Raw genomic sequence first — 21,874 nt, forward strand, 5'->3', positions numbered from 1 at the left:
ATCTGAATTGAACCTCATACATCCAAACATCTGCAGACATCCCAGGCATGTGGGAGCTGCACTGTACTTTTTAACCTGCCCAGGCCCCTTGCCAGATTTCTGTCACTGCCAGTTTCTGTGGCCAAGCCATTTCACCTCTCCCACCTGGCAGGTACTCACAGTGCACAGCATTGACCCACCACAGTGTGTTCAGGAAAAGAAACCTTGGTTTTTCCCATTCACAGGAGGGACTGTGAGAATCCTGAGCACTCACTCCTTTCTCATGTTTTTGATGAGTCAAGTCACTGACCTGACCCATTTTTGGCCCAAAGGACTCTGCTTGTGACTTGCAAAAATGGACGACCTTATTCAGGGATATTGTTGGCCTCACATTAACTCCTATGATAGGATTTTCTAGCCATCAAGTCACCAATCCAGGAGTAGCTTCCCTCCCATTGCTCTGGTTTGTGCAATTATAAAGGTCTCACTGTTTAAGCCACATTAAATCTTGAGGTTCCATTCACTGTATGGGATGATTTGAAAACAGTTGGGTTCTGCTAACGTAAAGGAGTGATCAGCTTTTGTTGGGAATCCCATGCTTTGTGTGCCTCAAGGGCACAGTATGATAGCAGATATACCTCTCTCCATTTTGGCCTTGTTTGCATTATGGCCCAAGGCTTCCAAGGGAAGCCTGAGTACCATATTTTCTTGGTTCAGAGGTCAGCCTGGGGAAGGAGCAATTGTTGTGACAACCTTCGTTGCTTCTGAGAGTAACATAAAATTATTGTCTTGTTCACAGGGGATATTGCCTTGAGCTCAGCATTAGTGAGGAAAATATTCTCCCAGGTCCTTCAGTAGAGCCATGTGCCCTTATGTGCAGAATTCTGTAGCATAGCATCACTGGTTGTAAGATTATAGGGGGAATGATAATTGTTACAGAAAACATTGGATTAATAGTGGGAGGAGGACACTATTACAAGCTGGCTGGAATGTGCCTCATTTAAAGGGGCATCCACAATGACAATGTTCCAGTCATTGTGGCTGTGAAGGATGAGCATGTACAGAAATTCTCAGATCTCCTGAATTGTGAAGCTTGTATAGCAGAGGACATTACAAGAGAAAATAATCCGAAGGTTTTGTGGATTTCTGTAGCCTCTGTGGGCTATCCTCCTCAAGGCCATTTCTGTGCAGACAGAAAAATGAGAATAGAGAGAGGGGATATCTTTTCATCGAGTAATGGACTTTGTGACCCAGACAATATTCTTGTTGAATCAGGTGAGAACAGTCTTCATTGCTTATACATATATATATATATATATATATATATATATATATATATATATGTTTTTGTTTGTTTGTTTTGTTTTTGCGGTACGCGGTCCTCTCACTGTTGTGGCCTCTCCCGCTGCGGAGCACAGGCTCCGGACATGCAGGCTCAGCAGCCATAGCTCACGGGCCCAGCCGCTCCGTGGCACGTGGGATCTTCCCGGACAGGGGCACGAACCCGTGTCCCCTGCATCGGCAGGCGGACTCTCAACCACTGCGCCACCTGGGAAGCCCTGCTTATTTATATTTTTGACCACTGAGGCAAGGTGACCCTCCCAGGGGGTGTGGCACAAAGTGGTGATGTCAATATAGGGGATTTTACAAAAACAGTAAGAAATCCAGATTTTTATTTTGGATAATATTTTTAAGCTTTAATAAGGTATAAATACATGCAATAAAATGCACATGGTTAAAATAAAAAAATATGTTAAAAAAGAAAAAAAAAGAAATGTGCTACTTACCTATATATCTTTGCCTGCTGTGGAAAATGAGAATGGTATTTTTTTTCTGAAAGGAAGTCTTTTTTTCCACTGAAAATCTAAATGTAATTTTAGTGCTTTTCAATAGGATCTAAAAAAGGGCTTAGATTTTGAAGTCTCTGTTTATTATAGGGTAACTAATAAAACTACCCAGTTCTGCCTTTCTTTCTCACAGACTCTTCTGTCTCCAATGATTCTCCTTTCTTCTGTCTCCTTATTAGACACCTTTGATCCTTGACCCCCTCTTACTCTCCACTCTTCCTTTTTTCTCACACTGTCAATCATTGATTGAAAGCCAATCTCTTTTCTAGAACAGTGGTTCTCAAAGTGCGGTTGGCAGAAACTTGGGAGTCCCCAAGACCCTTTACAGGGAATCCATGTCAAAATTCTTGTAATAATAATAATACAAAGAAGTTACTTGCATTTTTTACTGGGTGACATTTGCAAAAAGCGGTAACTGGTAAAACTGCTGGCATCTTAGCCCGAATAGGGCTGTGGCACCAAACTGTACTACTGGTGGCCATTGGATCCTTCACCACCACGCATCTGCAGTTTAAAAAAAGTCAGTTTCGCCTAAGAATATCCTCAGTGAAGGAGTAAGAGCTATTGAATCCCGATCCTTGGGTATATGACTTTTTAATATTTTGTGATGACATGGAAAGTATGCATAACACACCCTGCCACACACCAGAGTATGAAGGTTGTTTCGCAGAAAAGCACTTGTACAGTTATTTGAGTTGCAAGCTGAACTAGAGCCTTATTTTCACAGAAAATCATTTTCACTTGAAAGAACGATTGACATAAATTACGATTACCTAGACTTGGGCATTTAGTAGATATTTTCTCAAGAGACAATGAAGCGAGTCACTTCAAGAAACAACTGACAGAATATTTTTGCCAATGATAAGAATCAAGTTTTCAAACTAAAATTAGTGTTTTGGAAATCCTGCCTCTGCCAAAACAAGGTTCAGAAGACTTGTATGAACTTGACTGCTTCCCAATACGTGAAAGACTTTCTGATGAGATCAGAGGTGATCTGTCTGGCATCATATAATGAAATATATCAGTATTTGGAGGAGCTGCATAATTCAGTGAAATCCTATTTTCCAAATGTCAATGCATAATATTACAAAATCATGCATGGTTATAGATCTCTTTAAACAAGAAGACAGACCATTAGATTTTAATGTAACAAAGTTTCAGATTCCACATAGCAACTAACTTTTAAGACACTACCAGTTCCAATTTTGGTATAGTATTAAAGAATATCCACAAGTACCTGAAAAGACTAGTACGTTTCCCTTTCCAGCTCCAGATACCTGCAAAGCTTTCCTTCAAACATGTCAAAATAGCGTATCTTTACAGATTGAACCCAGGATCTAAGAACCCAGCTGTCTTCTATAAAGCCAGACATTAAAGTTTTGCATTCTTTAAACATTTAAAAGAGTCACTCTTCTCACCACCTTTATTTTGGGAAATAGTTATTTTCATAAAGATGTAATTCATGTTAAGATATAATGAAGTTATTTTTAAATGAATAAAGTAGTTTTGTTTTAGTTTCTAATATGATACATATTGATTTTTAAGTGTAAAAGAATTTTGAGATCAAAACCTTTGGGAGTCACTGTCCTAGACCAATCTTTCATCTGGCCTCCAGTCTCTATTACAGTTTCCTTAATAGACACTAACCCATTTATTAGTACACAAGACTAGCTTCGGGAGGATTTGGAGTGGGCAGCACCCTGCCCGGTTTGATTTGAATGGTGCAGGCCATCACTTCCCTTCTCCCCAAATATCTTCTCTGTTGACCCTCCACAGGACTTCAGATTTTCCTCATTGGTATTCTTTTGAAATGTCACTTGAACGTCTCTCTTCAAATTTAAATACATGTAAGTGGTAGTCGTTGCTAGTTACCAGTCATTAATGTATTAGAATAATGCCCCTTTTTAAAAAAGAAAAATCTTTTGGCTGCACTGCGTGGCATGTGGGATCTTATTCCCCGACCAGGGATCGAAACTGCACCCCCTGCATTGGAAGTGTGGAGTCTTAACCACTAGACTGCCAGGGAGGTCCCAATACCCAACTTTTGAGTGTTGACTATGTCAAGCTTAATTCTAAACACTTTTCATGTATTATCTCACTTAATCTTATGAAGAATGAACATTTATCCTATCCTATTTTCAACGAATAAACTTGTAGATTGATATTATTACATTAATCAGCAAGGCCTTGAGGAACAGTGACACATACTCTAGGATATAAGGTCCCATACAGGCACATGCTACCAGGAGAAAAAGGCAGAGAACAGTCTGGAGCTTAGATGTAGTGTCCATGATGGCTCATGGCGGGCCACCCATCTGGCCAATGAGAGGCAGGCACCAAAGTAAGGGGAAGAGATTGAGCCCTGGCTACTTTGCTGGTTCAGCCCTGAACCTGATCTGGACCCTGACCCTGGTGGGCTTTGTTACCTTGTACAGTTAAGTCCCCTACATACAAACCTTCAAGTTGCGAACTTTCAAAGATGCGAATGTGCATTTGCATGTCCAATCACGTGCTTTTGTGCACCTTACTGTACAGTACTATATAGAGTACAGTAGTATAGCGTATTTACTTCAAGCCTAGGATGTCTGGAAGCAAGCGTGAAAGCAGCAGGGATGTAGCTGGTACTACTGCTAAGAAGCGCCAAGCAATAACAATAGAAACAAAACTGAAAATAACTTTGTTGGACTTACAAACAAATTGGACTTAGGGATGAGCTCTGGGAAGAGAACTCGTTCATATGTAGGGGACTTACTGTATTCCACAAACCACCTCTCTCCCTTGGCCCATTCTGAAATGTTATAATCCCTTTCCATTCCCCATGTGTACTAAAACATCATAACTTAAAAAGAAAAAAGCCACACAAAATTAGCCTTAAAAAAATAAATTTATCTCAAGTCTGAAATAACTGAAGAACAAGAATACAGCTAAATAGTACAAAAAGCAAAAATCAGAACACGAAAAATGACTTAAGACCGACAGGCATTCTTCTGGCAATACTCTATGTTTACACATATTTTTAAAACACATTTTTAAAGACATTTCTCCAACATTCACAAAAGGCAAAAGCTATATTTGCAACATTTATAAATACAAGAGCTTTTGAAAGCATCCAGTTTCTTTCTAAAATCACTTGATTAAAATTTACACAAGTGATAGTTACCAACTCCATATTCCAAAGCTACGACATAGAATTACATGACATTCTTGTTTGATGTATTACAGACAAATTTAATTCAAAATACAGAAAAATTATCAATTCATTTTGTGTTTTGTCACATCATATTTCATTCTTTTTCTAATCAACAAGGAAAAATACATATGACATATATGTATATATGCTTTTTAGAAATAAAATATTCCAACTTTTATCTGTAATTTGTTCAAACCTCAGGAACTTGACAAGTATATGATTATTTGAAATAACATTGACTGTTTAAAAGTAAAAACAATTATTTAGAGGAGGTACCTTAAAATCTATTTTTGGCCATAAAATCTGTGACGTAAATATCTAAGGAAGTTAATGATTCAGCATATTCTGCCTGAGCTATCACCAACTGAACAAAAAGGCTAAAAACAGATTTGATTTTATTTTTTAAAAATTTTGTCATGCATATTTTTTAAATTAATTTATTTTTGGCTGTGTTAGGTCTCGTTGCTGCGTGAGGGCTTTCTCTAGTTGTGGTGAGCAGGGGCTACTGTTCGTTGTGGTGCACAGGCTTCTCATTGTGGTGGCTTCTCTTGTTGCAGACACAGGCTCTAGGTGCATGGGTTTCAGTAGTTGTGGCTCGCGGGCTCAGTAGTTGCAGCTCGCGGGCTCTAGAGCACAGGCTCAGTATTTGTGGTGCACGGGCTTAGACGCTCCACAGGATGTGGGATCTTCCCGGACCAGGGCTTGAACCCATGTCCCCTGCCTTGGCAGGCGGATTCTTAAACACTGTGCCACCAGGGGAGTTCTAAAAACAGATTTTAAGTTCCCTGTATCTACAAGGTAACAACCACAGTTGTTTATTCAACTGTCCAGGGAATTTTTCTACAGCTAGATTTAAGTTCCTGTGGTACAATGATTTGGTCTATCCCCCCATGAGTGCATTTAAAATTCAAAAAAGATCTCTGAGATCAAATTTTACACATTCATTATACGGATGAGGAAAGTGCCGCCTGATTTACAGGGAAACTAGAAACAGATCCAGGACATAGACCTGAAGTTCCTGATTCCCAGCTAAGTTCTTCTGGTAACACGTTCTCCAAGGTAAGATTCCACATAATTTACTGTCGTTTGGTTACAGAGAATGTTATAATTTCAGTATAAAGCGATGCATATAGTACACCCAAATCAGAATTGCTAATTCACTTCAAGGATATTCAAGGGAATACCTGATTGGCTTTTTGTGTTTCTGTGGACATAATATAAATATTATGGCTGTTTAAATGCCATTACTCTAAAGATATTCCCTATCAGCTTAGAGAGCCAGGACATGAACAACATTGAGATTCTCACTGTAAACAAAACGCAGTGGTAGGCACTGTGGAAATGCATTTGGTCCTATTCTCCTTACCCTGAGCATGTAAAAGAGCAGATGTTCCAACAGTTTGGAGCCTATGCACATTCTGTGGTGAAGAAAAGAATCCACTCCCCCAACACACTGAGGGAGCACAGACCTGGGCACAGGATTCCTCAAAGAATGATAAAGATTCCATAAAGAATGATTTTCTGAATTAGAACAGACAGCATTTCAAGAGGTCTCCACTAAATGGGAATACCTAGGCTACCTGAAGTTATTACAGAGTTCCTTATCTCAGGAATCTTCAAGGCAAAAGTATAAGGTGTGATACAAAAAATCATGAAAAAGCCAGTAACACACAGGATGAAATTTTCTTACTAGAAAGTTATATATTGAAGAAAAAAAGAGTAAAAAAGGGTAGTGGATACAAAACTACTCTATATCAAGTTGGAGTGGAAAAATATAGTGTTAGCATTCTTACGATGAATGGGAAGGCAGCACAAAGAAGAACTCAAGGTAATGAGTCTGTGTCTGAGCTACTTCGCTTAATGAGAACATATGCCTAAGACCAAAGTTATGGGTTCCGTCTGCACACAGAAAAGTTTTTACGGTCACTGACAGTACCTGTTACAAAGTATTTTCTAACAAGAATGTAAGAAATGGGAAAAATCTTAAGAGGTCATCTGGAAGTCTCATCCCAATAGTGTCATTTGGTGGGTTAGAAGTGTCATATTCGTAGACTGTATTCACACTGAGGGGGCTTGGACAGCTGGTCTGAACAATGGAAAGGGAGATAATTAGGAATACGTTGTACACTTGGTTCCACTGGATAGTTTTATATAAAAAAATTGCATGTACTCCTATGTGACCTGAAGGGATTGGACCTCCATATGATCATTTTAGAAAGCCTTCTAAGCTTCCATTTTCTACAAAAAGAACATTCACTTTTAAAAACCAAATGTCAAGAAGCTTACTTTTAGGTCAATAATATAAGATGGGACACTCATTAGATAAATGGTAGTGTTAAAATGAGGTAAACAAAAGTATTTTAAGCAAAATATTGCTTAAATTAACAAATAAGAACAGTAACTGCATACAGGAGTCATACAATAATTTTCAAGTAAGTGTCCATTCCCCACAACCTATAAACTAAGCTTTATTACTCAATTATCACATGATATTAACTTTTCCTTTCACCTCAAATTGCTGATTCTGATTGCTTGGACATCAGAATAGTTTTTGATTCTTCATCTGTGGGGCTATCAACTGGTACCTGTAGAAAGAATAAGAGGATAAAAAATTTACAGTACGTATCTGGCATATGCCATTATGACAGAGCCACAGGAATTAAAAAAACAGCTGATGGGGCAGACGGGTTTATACTCACTCTAGGCACACATTTCCCAATAGTATAATCATAAAAATATTCACTACTTACAGCTTTAATATCGCCATTTGTAATTCCTTTATTTATATTGTGTCTTTTCAGATCGGACTTGATTAATGCTGCAAACAGAGAAGCATCAATGGAGTTACCGTAGAGTATGTATAAATATACTTTATTCTAAGCAGTACAAAATCTTTTTTGATACTGTCAAATTTAGCACTCTACAGTACCATAATATGCCATAACATTCTTGTAGCCTGAAAAAATAACAGTATCTCTCTAAGCCATTAACTTAATTAGCAAGTCATTCATTAGTGAACAAATACAGGATGCTAAGAACCAAGACACAAAGATGAAAAGCACCATTCTTTCCCTAAAGGACACTCCAGGCTAGGGAAACACTGACATGCAAACAATTATAACACTGTATAACAACTCCAATAATGCAGGCATGCACAGTGTAGCGGAAGTGTGGGGAAAAAAATGCCTATGTCAGAAGGAAATCAGGAAAGGCTTACCAGAGGAGATATGTTTGAACTGAAACTTGAAAAATGAGTTGGAACTTGTCAAGCAGATAAGAGGAGAGGGGAAGGCATTCTAGGCAGGCGGAAACCAGTACATGCCAAGAGACCAGGACAGGAAGAGTACAGCCTATTCTTGGCACTAGAGGTAGTTTGGGATCATTGGAACATCAAGTACAAGAGGCAGGTGGCAAGATGGGAGGCTGGGTTGGCAGGATGACATTGCGTCTGAGTAGAGGAGGACATGATCAGGTCTGTGCGTTAGGGAACTCAGTCTGGCAGCTGTGCGGGGGATGTCATCAGCAACAAGGCTAGAGGCAGGAAGGCAAGTCAAGAGGCTTTCATCCTGCCGAGAGATGGGAAAGCCTGCATGTGTGAGAAATGGTGATATAAGGACAGGTTTCAGAGATATTTTAGAATCAAACCAATAAGACTCAGTGGTTTGAGGGACTTCCCTGGTGGTCCAGTGGTAAAGAATCGCCTTCCAATGCAGGGGACACTGGTTCGATCCCTGGTCGGGGAACTAAGATCCCACATGCCGCGGGGCAACTAAGCCCGCATGCCAGAACTACTAAGCTCGTGCGCCTCAATGAGAGAGCCCGCGTGCCGCAAACTACAGAACCCACATGCTCTGGAGCCTGTGCGCCACAACTAGAGAAGAGAAAACCCGCACGCCACAACTAGAGAGAAGCCCAGCGCCGCAACGAAGAGCCCGCATGCCTCAGCAAAAGCCCTGCGTGCCTCAAATAAGACCCAACGCAGCCAAAAAATAAATAAGTAAATAATATTTTTTAAAAAAAGATTCAGTGGTTTGATAGGATATGAAAAATGGGGATTAGGGAGGGGGAAGTGGGTGACTTGCTTGGGCAATTGAATGGATGGAGGTCCTAGTTATTGAAACTGAAAATACAAGACGAATTGGTGTGCTTGGAAAGGTGGTGAGTTCAGTTCTGCATAGGTTGAGTATAAAATCCCATGGGACATCCAGGTCCAGAGATAAATAGATGATTAGACATATTGGTCTGAAATGTAAAAGCGATCAGGGTCTGGAGGTACAGATTAATGTGGTAGTTAAGGCCACAGACTGCAAAAAGAGAGTGTAAAACAAGAAAAGATAAAAGTTTGTGGGTAGTTAACTAATCTAATCAGTCATAAAGCAAAGTCTGAAAGGTGAAAGTAAAACCAGTCTTAAAAATTAGACTAATGCTTCTTTAGAAATCCACACTGCCCCTTAGAATTCTGTTCCATTACTGATACCAATATTTTAGAAATTCAGATATTTACGCTGAACTAATTGGACATATGTAAAATGGCCTTTCTGAATGCATTTAAATGATTTTAAAGTGATGTTGTATAACAAGCTCATATTTACAAGCAGCTTGATATTAAAACGGCATGCTTTAAATTGCAGCAATGATCGATATCGGCTGATCCGTTCGACACTGTTGTATAATCCACCAAATCAAAGAGGCTACTTAGGGGGAAACTGTGGATTTCTTTACCATTAATATTAATCATAGCATTTAGAAACACTGTGAAGTGTTTAGAAACATTTTTTTTAATGGACATAAATGGGCTAAGGAGCCTATATAATAGACTTTACAGAGAGCTGTCAATACTGGAAAAGCAGAATGCACTGCATTTAAATGGTAATTCCCCTGTCAAAACAAGATCTGCCAACAATTCTCAAAAAAATGTAAAAAGAAAAGGTACCACCTTCACCACACCTCAGGAATTTCCCAGCCTTCTTTCCTCTGTCTAAACAAATAACTACTGGATATAAATCCATCATCTCTCTCCAGTAAAACATTCAACATATGAGAGACATTAATTAGTATTTTTAGGTGGCAAAAGTATCAATGTAAAACTAATTTTAAAGATCTTTTTTTCACTTCTTAATTAATTTTCTGTACTTCACCTGTTTGAATGAACATTTATGAATCTTACTATAAGATAATGTGAAAAGAGAACACAAAACTGTTCCCTTTTTTGGTGCAACAGAAACACTCTATTTGATAGCTAGGTGTTACTTCCCTGGAAATTAAGAATAAATATGGAATTATTTATGACAGATCAGTAGTTAAGACAGTTAATGTATTAAATTACATACATTCAGTTACAGAACATTCAGTTTTGTACACTTTGTTTTACTAACTGAAGAGAATAAGAAGAAAACACTTCCGTGGTAGGATGTTTTTCTTTGAGGAAATGGTACATTTAGTCCCTTTGAGTGTAATGAATGAATGATAGTGACCTTAGGTGGTTGTGTATTTCCAAAATAAGTGCTTATCACTGGTAAGCATTTATCATATTGGGGGTTTCAAAAAGAATGATCAGGTATTCAAACGAATATAAAAAGAAGCCTTGATTCATATCTTTCTGCTAGATTCTATCCTTGAATCAAGTTATAGCAGATCAAAAAAATAATCCCTCTTCAAGTCTCCATGGCTTCTGTCTCTCATGTTGACAAGGGGACTCTGAAAGAAATTAACAAAGTGAAATAACAGTTGAGGCCAACATGGGCCTGGAAGCACTAATGGATATAAATCTTGCTTTTTTTTTTTGGCCGCGCCCCACAGCTTGTGGGATCTGTGCTCCCTAACCAGAGATCGAACCCGGGCCCCGGCAGTGAAAGCTCAGAGTCCTAACCACTGGACTGCAAGGGAATTCCCTATAAATCTTGCTCCGAAATTCATCCTTACACCCGTGTGCCTGGACAAACTATGGATAAAAGTTCTTTTACATGCTCTTTTTCTGGAGATCGGGCACTCTATTCTCTTTCCTGCCCATGTCTATTGTGACTAAACCTAAGAAGAACTGGCAAATAATTCCACACGCTATTTCCACCACCACCATTTGACTTCGTCCCATGGTTACCACATTATAACAGCCTGGGACTTCCCTGGCGATCCAGTGGTTAAGACTTCGCCTTCCAATGCAAGGGGTGTGGGTTCGATCCCTGGTTGGGGAGCTAAGATCCCACATGCCTCGCAGCCAAAAAAACAAAACATAAAACAGAAGCAAAAATTCCATAAAGACTTTAAAAATGCTCCACATCAAAAAAATCTTAAGGGGACTTCCCTGGAAGTCCAGTGGTTGAGAATCTGCCTTCTAATGCAGGGGACATGAGTTTGATCCCTGGTCAGGGAACTAAGATCCCACATGCCACAGGGCAACTAGGTCCATGTGCCGCAACTACTGAGCACACAAGCCACGGGCCACAACTAGAGAGAAGCCAGTGTGCTGCAACAAAGAGCCTGCACGCCACAGCGGAGGATCCCACATGCCACACAACTAAGACCCGACGCAGCCAAAAAAAAAAAAAAATCTTAAGAAAAAAAAAAGCAGGGCTTCCCTGGTGGCGCTGTGGTTGAGAGTCCGCCTGCCGACGCAGGGGACACGGCTTCGTGCCCCCGTCTGGGAGGATCCCACATGCCGCTGAGCGGCTATGCCCGTGAGGCGTGGCCGCTGAGCCTGCGCGGAGCCTGTACTCCGCAATGGGAGAGGCCACAGCAGTGAGAGGCCCTCGTACACCAAAAAAAAAAAAAAAAAAAAAAAGCAGCCTATGTGATACATGATCAGGCATGTCCTAGGTGCCAGACACTATACTAGGAGCTCTTCATCAACCATCTCAGTTAATCCTCACAGCAACCCCCTAAGGCAGCCTTTTTTTGTTATTGTTTATTTTTTATTCGTTGCTCTAGGGAGTACACTGTGCATCTTTAATTTATCACAATCTTCTTAGACTTTATATAGAATTACTTCAAGAAAGATGTAGAAATCTTGCAATAGTATAGTTGCATTTCCCCCTTTCTTTTTGCTATTTTTACCATATTTATATTACATCTATATACATTTTTTTGAGATACAATTCACATATCATAACATTTACCCCTTTAATGTATACAATACAGTGTTTTTAAAATTATATTCAAAAAATTGTATAACCATCATAAAGCAGGCTTTTAATACCCTATTATATAAATGAGAAAGGGAGGATGTGAGAGGTTGAGTAACTTTTCAAAGTCACACAGCTAGTGAGCAGCAGAATCACAACTTGAGGCCAGGTCTGTCCATTCCAGGCCTTTACTGACACTTGTTACAATGGTTTTATTTTCTATGCATAGTAATTGCATTGAATTTGAAACCCGAAAAATGAATTCATAGATTCATCTCCTTGAAGGGAAACAATAATATCCTGCTTTTTATCTCATTTTTTTCTTGAGTTCTGTCAAGCCTTGAGAAGCAATATAAATGAAAATTAAATATAAAGACAACATGACACGAGTACTTTGGCAGGCAAATTCCCTAATTTACCTGTTAAAATGATGCCTACAAACATCCAAACACAGAGGAAGATGTTCCCTCCCGTAGGACTATAGTCTGATGTGAGCTTTCCTTGCGCCAATGTGAATAAAATTCCAAATATCTAAAATAAAGTAAGAGAAATATTTTTATTGTTTGCTTCTTTAAAACAAATATAATGTTTTCCCCAGAACTTTTCTTAACTATTTTATTCATATGATTTGGCTTCTAGAAACATGCATTGAAAGGTGGAATTTTTAAAACAAAAACTATGGTCAAACTCATTATCCACTAGACTATTTGGTAAACTAATGGTCTCAGATTTAAGAGAAATCAGAGGTTTACCTGTGCAGCAGCATTAAGAAGACCAGATGAAGTACCTTCAGACTCAGGGTAAGTGATTTCAACAGCAAATTCAAAACCCAAGGGGAGGTAACCAGTCATGAAGAAACTAAGAAAATAAATCCAAAATCACAGAAAGAATCATTAAAAGGACAATATCACATATTGATGCAATTGCTTAACTTCTCAGACCTATTCTAATTATCAAGTAAGTGAATGTTTTGAGGTTGGTATGTGAAAGGAAGGCACTATGATGATTCACCAATTAACCCAAGGACATGAGAACTGAGAAGCAAAACCATGAACTAGGAAGCAAAACAGTTTCTCATTTTTTTTCCTGAGAAAAATTTACCCCTAGTTTTCTAAGTCAGTTGTCTTTCTAGCCAAGTAAAGTTACTTGGATGAAGTAAGGCTTATCCATTTTTCACCTACAGTATAGCAAAAAAATAATTTTAAGCTAATTTTTTATAGTTGTAAAGAACTACACATTGGCGTGCACAAGACAGATTTTTAAAGTTTAAAATATTAAAGAACTTTTGAGCAATTATACTCCAATAAAGACGTTAAACAAATAAAAATAAAAAAATAAAATATTAAAGAACTTTCGGATGAACTTAAAAAAGTTAAAAACCACTGTAGTGGTACTTCAGAATTATAACAGCATGCTATCATTCCTCCTAAATACATGTGATGCTTACCCAAGCAACCCTCCAGTGACAAACACGATGATAATGTGTCCAAGGTTTAGTGTGAAAGTAAATATAACCATTCCAACAAAAGACAAAATGTAAACTGTCAAAGTAGTATGTCTAAAACAAAAACAACAAAATTGTTAGTATTTTGTCCGATTTTCTTAGGCATATAAAAATCATGTCTAGCTATGCTCTGTCCATACGGTAATAAATTCTTCAGATTTCAAGATTAACCCCTTCTTATCTATGGAAAATGTTTCCACCAAGGCATGGACTTGAAAGATTAAATTTAAGTTTCAACAGCAACAGACAACAAAACTCACATCATATCCAATGCTCAGACAAGAAGGAAAACTCATAAGGATAAAATCATTTTTGTGCCACCAAATGGGATAGTTCCCTATCCGTTATTTCAAGATACAGATCAAATTCCACCTCTTCCAAAATGCTTTTCCTAACCACTGCAGCTTACAAGATTCTCCTTTCTTCCAAACTCCCTAATCATTTTCTATCTACATAATTGGCACTTGACATCTATTTTAGTCTGTTATATTATTATTTAACGTTACATATGTGAACACCTTATCAGGAACACCTGATCCTAAGGACAGGGATCAAATATTACTTCCCATTGGGCTTCCCTGGTGGCGCAGTGGTTGAGAGTCCGCCTGCCGATGCAGGGGACGCGGGTTTTGTGCCCCGGTCCGGGAGGATCCCGCGTCCTGCGGAGCGGCTGGGCCCGTGGGCCGTGGCCGCTGGGTCTGCGCGTCCGGGGCCTGTGCTCCGCAGCGGGAGAGGCCACAACAGTGAGAGGCCCGCGTACCGCAGAAATAACCAAACCAAAACAAAAAAAAAACCCAGGAACTTGGTGAATGAGTGGCAGTTATCCTGAGAAGAAAGCCAGGGCAACAAAGAACATTTCTATGCCAATCCAGTTTCCTAATTATAAAATGGACCAAAGACTATTAATAAATATAAATCCTTTACATATGCTCCCTTCATCTACAAATTTAATGGGTTTTACTCTAAGCTACCATTACATAATAATGAAGCCATAGTAAGTGCTGTCTTAAATTACACGAGAACTATATTGGAGAATTTCAAGATCAGCAGTACGTTGAAAGGGTTTAGATAATGGTATCAAATATATCTTAGGCCTTGAAAGGCGCAGAGGACATAGTTCCATTACTTCATTCATTCATAGTTCCATTCATTCATTTCTCCCAAACAGATGGGAAGTTTCTGTCTGTTAAGAAATGTAGCTATTCTTCTTCTTTTTTTTGAAATATAGCTATTCTTTTAAGGCCCAGTGCAAAAGATGCTGCCTCTGAAACCCCTTTCTCAGTCTCCTAGTTGGTATTACTCACTTTTTCTTTTGTATTAGCATTTTTCTGGCTCCATATAGATGTACAATTAATATAGCATCTTCATATTATGTATTACAGTATAATAGTTAAGTGGAACTACAGTTTGGGGGCATTTTAGCCAAACAATTTTTACCAAAAAGCCTTTTGATAGGAAAGAACAACTTTTTATTTGTTTGTTTTTAAGTTCATAACATGAGAAAAGAGCAATATAAAGTCTCCGTCAGAAGTCAAATGTTTCTCAGAAAGGGCCCTTTTTAGAATAGAAATGATCCATTCTGAAGAGGTATATGTGAGTATTATTAGAGGGGAGGGGAGTTCATAAGGTATCCAAGTTCTCAAAGTTGAAATAAACAAGACCGATAAGATAATACAGAGACTACTGTATTCAGAAGTTAAGGGAACCTAAGAGTGTCTAGAATCCAAGTCTTTTAGTAATAATAACAGTTTGTAAATTTCTTAAAATAAAAAGTAAAGGTTCCTTCAAAACCAAAATACCTTAGGTTGTACACCATATTTGCCTACTTTCACTTACTTGTATGTTTTGGTATAATCCAGCCATAAACCACAAAGAATAGAGCCCACCATTCCAGCTAACACTAGCGTTAGCCCAATCCTTCCAGCATTCACTTCTTCTCCCTTAAAATGTTTTTCAAAAGAAGTTGATCAGATACTTCTAATTCAAACAGATCCTTCACATTCCAATACCTTCTCAAAGTCAATGGAAATAGCAGATAAAATTAAGCATACAATATAACATGAAGAATTCAGTACATGTGTTAAGGTGAATGGGGTAGAGGAAGGTAAAGCACATGTTAAAGGACATTCTACATTAAAACAGAAAAAAAAAACCCTGATATATGGGAGAAATCAAAAAGGGAATTTTTCTTGATCTTCCATGGTTAGAAAGTACAGTAATTTTTGTTAGAATTCTTAAGTAATTCACAGATGTCTGAAAAGGAAGTTAAGCTGATAGCTTTTACATACTACAACTGCATTCTCCTTTCAAAAGCAAAGAGAGATCAGAGCTTGATGTTTACATCTTTATATTTGTGTTGGTTTCTTTTAAAGTTTGTTCTTTGTCTTTTTTCATATAACCAGTCACACTATCTCTTTAAAAAAAATTTTTAAAAAGACTGAGGTATTGTCAAAGCAATAATGACTTCTGCTTTCCATGTTGTTTTATAAACTGGATCAAATGTATTCTCAGTGAAAACAAATATAAATCTTTTACAGCAACAAGGTCATAAATCTTTAGCCTTATGATCATGCTAACAGGAATTATATTGCTAAAAAAAAATTCTTGGCCAGGCATGCAACACAATATAGGCAGAAGCTTACCTTATAGTATGTCAGTATAATTTGATTTAATAATGTTGAGACTGAATAAAATGCTCCAGTCATGATACCTACAATAAATACAGAGAAAACTATCAATGTACCATGTACTAGTTCATAAAGTAATATGCAACACTCTGTGACAGCTGTGAAAATATAATGTCTTCTTAGACAGTTGACAGAAAAAATTAAGACCTCTTGCTATCCCCTTTCAGGATGTGGACTGATCAACGTAACACCTAAACTTACTAGAGATTGTGATTGTAAAATTCTGTCGTTACATCATTTACTATTATTTAGGTTCAGACAATATGGACCAGAAATCACAGTCCCATGCATAACATTGTATACAGCAATCTAGCAACGGATTGCTTCCTGAGCGCCTACACAAGCTAATGAATGTTAAAGCATTAAGACAGAATCCCTCTTTCAGAGATCTCACCCCTGCATCGAAGACTTATAAGGCAATTAGTAAGACAATGTTAATTAAAGAATACTTAAAAAGGAAAAATAAAAACAGCTGGTTATCAGGAATCATATGACTAGGTTTGAATCATGGAGTTTCTTCACATATGTTGTAAAACTTTAGGTCTAAGTCTTTTAACCTAGCTGAAATTTAAGTTTATTGTTTTTCTATTATTAAATATTTCAAGCATACAAAATAGTACAGAGACTAATTTAACAAATACCCTTACTCATCACCCTCTTGCTAAACATTAACATTTTGCCATCTTTGCTGTAGATTCATTTTTTTAGACCTTCCTTAATCCTATTCTTCCTCAGAGGTAATCCCTATCCTGATCTTGGTGTTTATCATCGTAGATATTATAACATATGTGTATCAATACACAACAGTTAGAATTATTCTGCATGTATTTAAATTTTATATAAATAATATGGTATTAGTATCCATCTGCAATTTGCTCGTATCACTCAATATCATGGTTTTGAGATTTAACCATGTTGATACTTTTAGTTCTAGCTCATCAGTTTTCTCTGGTGTATAATAGTACATTGTGTGAATATACTTCCATTTAATTATCTCTTGTCCTAAGTCAATAGACATGTTAAGGCTTTTTCCAGTTTTTTGCTATTTAAAACAATGTTGCAATAAATACTATGTTTTTGTTCTTATGTATAAGGGTTTCTCTAAGTATGTACCTAGGAGTAAAACTTCTACTTTCTAGATATAGCCAAACTACTCTTCCAAATGGGTGTGCCAGTTTATATAGTAAGTCCCCTACATATGAACGAGTTCCGTTCCGAGAGTGGGTTTGTAAGTCCAATTTGTTCGTGAGTCCAACAAAGTTAGCCTAGGTACCCAAGTAACACAATCAGCTATATAGTACTGTACTGTAATGGGTTTATAATACTTTTCACACAAATAATACATAAAAAACAAACAAAAAATAAAGAAAACATTTTTAATCTTACAGTACAGTACCTTGAAAAGTACAGTAGTACAGTACAACAGCTGCCATACAGGGGCTGGCATCAAGTGACAGGGAAGAAGAGTTACTGACTGGAGGAGGGAGAGGAGGTGGGAGATGGTAGACCTGAAGGATCGTCAGCAATAGGAGACGGGGGATAAACTGCAACTTCACTCACACCTGACATTGACGGAATGCACGTTTGCATCTTTGAAAGCTCACAACTTGAAGGTTCATATGTAGGGGACTTACTGTACTACCAACAGAGTTCCTTTACTCTATATCCTTGCCAACTTTGTTTGCATCAGATTAAAAAAAATTTTTTTTTTGCCAATTTGAATGTGTGGGATATTGTATCTTACTTTGGTTTTGATTCGGATTTCCTCAATTACTAGTAAGGTTGAGCATCATACATGAGCAATATACACACACACAAACATATAAATGCCGCCTTCTGATTTCCCCAGACTGCTTGCTCTTTTCTTAGTGATTAATAGGGGTCACTTTTATATTGTGAGTACGAAGCCTTTGTTGGTTATATGCATTGCAGACATTTTCTCATAGCCTATGTCATGTCCTTTTAGAAAATATCATTAGTTTAATGTATATATTTATCAATCTTTTTATTTAGGGTTTATGTTTTTTGCGTTAGGAAATTCTTTTAAGAATACTAAAGATGTTAAAAAAAAAAAAAAAAGAATACTAAAGATGGTTCCCTTCCCTTCCTTTTATTGCTTCTAAAACATTAAAGTTCTGGGAACTTCCCTGGAGGTCCAGTGGTTAAGACTCCATGCTTCCACTGCAGGAGGCACGGGTTCAATTCCTGCCCTGGTCAGGGAACTAAGATCCTGCATGCTGTGCTGCGTGGCCAAAAAAAAAAAAATTAAAGCTCTGATTTTTACCCTTTGATCTTTAATCCACAATTCATTTTCTAATTTCACCTTATTTTTCCTCTATGGCTAATTGATTGTCCCAGGACAATTTACTATGTAGATTCTCTTCTACAAATATCAAGTTTTCATATATGCATAATGTTCTAGTCATCACAGCCGTCTGCAAATATTCTAGTTTTTCTCTATACAGGCACTTAGTGGCATGGCCATATGACTTTAAAGGTGAGTAAAAGTGATACTTCTCATTTCCTACCTGAGTAATCATGGAGACATGTGCCTGGATCCCTGAGTAATTTGCTGCCTACTCACAGTGAACAGGTAGCATTGGCAAGAAATAAACTTTTGATGTGTTTGGCCACTAAGATTTTTTTTGGTGGGGTTTCATTGCTATAATACAACCTAGCCTATGCCAACTGATACACAGGGCTAGGTCCCTGGGCTCTCTATTCTGTTCCAGTGATCTAATTGCCTATCCCTTACTAATACATGACATCTTGATTACCACTGCTCTATAAATCTTGATATCTGAGAATTAGTTCCTTACCTTGTTCTTTATCAAAATTACCATTGTTGTTCTTGGCCCTTACTTATCTCATAGTAATTTCAGAATTAGCCAAGTTTTATTACAAACCCTGTTTAAGTTGGAGATTGCAAGATGAGGCCTAGGTCTAAAGATGTTATCAAAAACCCCTGGGTAACTAGCCTTTGTTACTCTCTTCCCACTGAGCTCAGGAATGCACAGGGACCCAGCGAGGTTAGCCTGAGGAGGCCAAGGAAAATAAAGGAGGCCGGTGCTGAGGCTTGAGTGTACTCTACTGCACTGTACCCTACGGTGATCTCAAATCTATTCCAGACCTCAGTGAGGATAGCCAGAATCTGGAGAAAGAATTACAATAGCAAAGAATACTGTTAGCTGAATCTAGAGTATGGTATTTGTCTGAGTTTCAGATAGCAAGTAGCTACAGATGGGAACAGTGAGGGATCATGCTTTCTCCAAATAGCCCTAACTCAAAAAAAAAAAAAAGTTTCTTGGTTTATTTGGTTCCTGAGTTTTGGACACTAAAATATCCTGAAAACCTGTCCTAGGAGTGTAGTGCCTATCCAGACTATCCCATGTACAAGTCTGCTCCAATCTTTTGTATATAATACTAGGCATGGAGGGGGACAGGTACAATTCCAAAAGGTGTGATATGACTCTCACTCATTCAGACATTATGATCCCTAACTATGCACCCCTTCGGTGACGAATAAGTCAAGAAACTTCTCCAACTGTCCTGGGGAATATTATTGAACTCTCCACAGGGTTTCCCAACTCCCTCTTTCTAATTCCTTCAACAAGTAAACTCTGTTCAGTTTCTGAAGACTGTGTCTGTGTCTGGCCTTTCCATCAGTCCAAATCCATAATTGACATTTGTTAATACAGTGGTCCTGTAAGGTTAACTGACATTATTACAATCTTGAGTCTTCCAAAAACATGGTATATCCCTCCACTTAACTGAGGTCTTCTCTTATGTCTTTCAATGTTTTATAATTTATAAAGTTATTTTTTAACATTTAAGTATAGCTGATTTACATTAAGTTCTTTTTGGTAGATTTATTCCTACACATCTTATACTTTTGGTTGCTATTATAAAATGTATCTTTTTATAAGAATGCAATTGATATTTTCACATTGTTAGGTATCTCATAATCTTTCTGAACCCATCCTTATTAGTTCTAATACAGTCTGTAGGTTCTCTTGAATTATTTTGTAGACCATGGGGTTAGCAAAAACATTTTCTGTAAAAGACCAGACAGTAAATATTTTAGCTTTGCAGGCTATATGGTCTCTGATGTGGCTACTCTGCTGCTCTTGTAGTTCAAAAGCAGCCATAAACAATATGTAAGCGAACACAACTTTATAAAAACCGGCAATGGCCAGATTTGGCTCCTAAGACAGTTTGCTGACCTCTGGTATACATAATCATATTATCTGCGAATAATAGCATCTTTTTTTCTTTCCAATTCATATACTTTTCATTTTTCCTGTATTAGTGGGCCAGCCAGGACTTTCAGTTGGATGTTGAATAGAGGTGGTGACAATAGGCATCCTTGTTTTAAGGGCTACTTCTTACTGATTTTTTTTTGTTTGTTTTTTGCGGTACGCAGGCCTCTCACTGTTGTGGCCTCTCCCGTTACGGAGCACAGGCTCCAGACGCGCAGGCTCAGCGGCCATGGCTCACGGGCTCAGCTGCTCCGCGGCATGTGGGATCTTCCCGGACCGGGGCACGAACCCGTGTCCCCTGCACCGGCTGGTGGACTCTCAACCACTGCACCACCAGGGAAGCCCTTCTTATTGATTTTTAAGGGTAATGTTCCTAAGGTTCTGCCTTTGGAATGATGTTTGCTATAGGGTTTTTGTAGATAAACTTTATCAGGTTCAGAAAGTTCATTTTTCTCACAATTGGTTAAGAGTCTTTAACCAATGGGTATTGTATTCTATCAAATGCTTTTTCCTCAGCCATTGGGTAAATTTTCCTCTTTGATCTCTTACTGTGGTCAATTATATGCATACATTTCTAGTACTAAATCATTTCTCACTCCTGAGATAAACCAAACTTCGTCAGGATGCACTGTCATTTTTATAAATAGCTGGGTTAGGTTTTCTAATATTTTATTTTGGATTTTTACATCTAGATTCATAGGTAAAACTGGCCTATAATTTTTCTCTTACACTGTCCCTGTCTGATTTTGATATCAAGGTTATACTAGCCTCACAAATAAACTGCAGATGATAAAAAATAAGTTGCAGGTGGTAACAGTGATTCCTTCCAGGGAGTGGATGACCTGGGGATAGAGATGGGAGAAGACTGACTTTTCATTGTATGTCCTTTGTACCTTTTAAATCTTATACAAATAAAATTTAGAATTAAGAAATGAGAACTCAGGGGACTTCCCTAGTGGTCCGGTGGTTAAGACTCCATGCTCCCAATGTAGGGGGCCCTGGTTCGATCCTTGGTCAGGGAACCAGATCCCGCATGCCACAACTAAGAGCCCACATGCCGCAACTAAAAGATTCCCTAATGCCACAACTAAAGATCCCTCATGCTACAATGAAAATCCCGTATGCGGCAACAAAGATCCCACGTGCCACAACTAAAACCTGGCACAGGGACTTCCTTGGCGTCACAGTGGTTAAGAGTCCGCCTGCCAATGCAGGGGACATGGGTTCAGTCCCTGGTCTGGGAAGATCCCACATGCAATGGAGCAACTAAGCTTGTGCACCACAACAGCT

The 21,874-nt window shown here is 38.2% G+C and overlaps 1 protein-coding gene across 8 annotated transcripts in view; it reads right to left on the reverse strand.

The window, feature by feature from the left end:
• Positions 1–4,691: 4,691 nt before the first annotated feature.
• FLVCR1 (FLVCR choline and heme transporter 1) overlaps positions 4,692–21,874 on the reverse strand; it is a 38,418-nt gene continuing 21,235 nt past the window's right edge. For 2 of the 8 annotated variants that reach the window (XM_067728993.1, XM_067728989.1), the window contains 6 exons: positions 16,281–16,348; positions 15,475–15,578; positions 13,582–13,692; positions 12,887–12,992; positions 12,554–12,665; positions 4,692–7,834 (listed from right to left, as the gene is read on the reverse strand). In XM_067728993.1, the coding sequence (XP_067585094.1) occupies positions 7,656–7,834; positions 12,554–12,665; positions 12,887–12,992; positions 13,582–13,692; positions 15,475–15,578; positions 16,281–16,348 (680 nt within the window). In that variant the 3' untranslated portion in view covers positions 4,692–7,655. Of the gene's footprint in view, positions 10,714–12,553; positions 12,666–12,886; positions 12,993–13,581; positions 13,693–15,474; positions 15,579–16,280; positions 16,349–21,874 lie in introns of those variants that run through there. The other 6 variants (XM_067728991.1, XR_010941267.1, XM_067728994.1 and 3 more) reach the window with 6 other exon arrangements.

The sequence above is a fragment of the Pseudorca crassidens genome, chromosome 2 (genome assembly GCF_039906515.1).
Source record: "Pseudorca crassidens isolate mPseCra1 chromosome 2, mPseCra1.hap1, whole genome shotgun sequence".
Taxonomy (NCBI): domain Eukaryota; kingdom Metazoa; phylum Chordata; class Mammalia; order Artiodactyla; family Delphinidae; genus Pseudorca; species Pseudorca crassidens.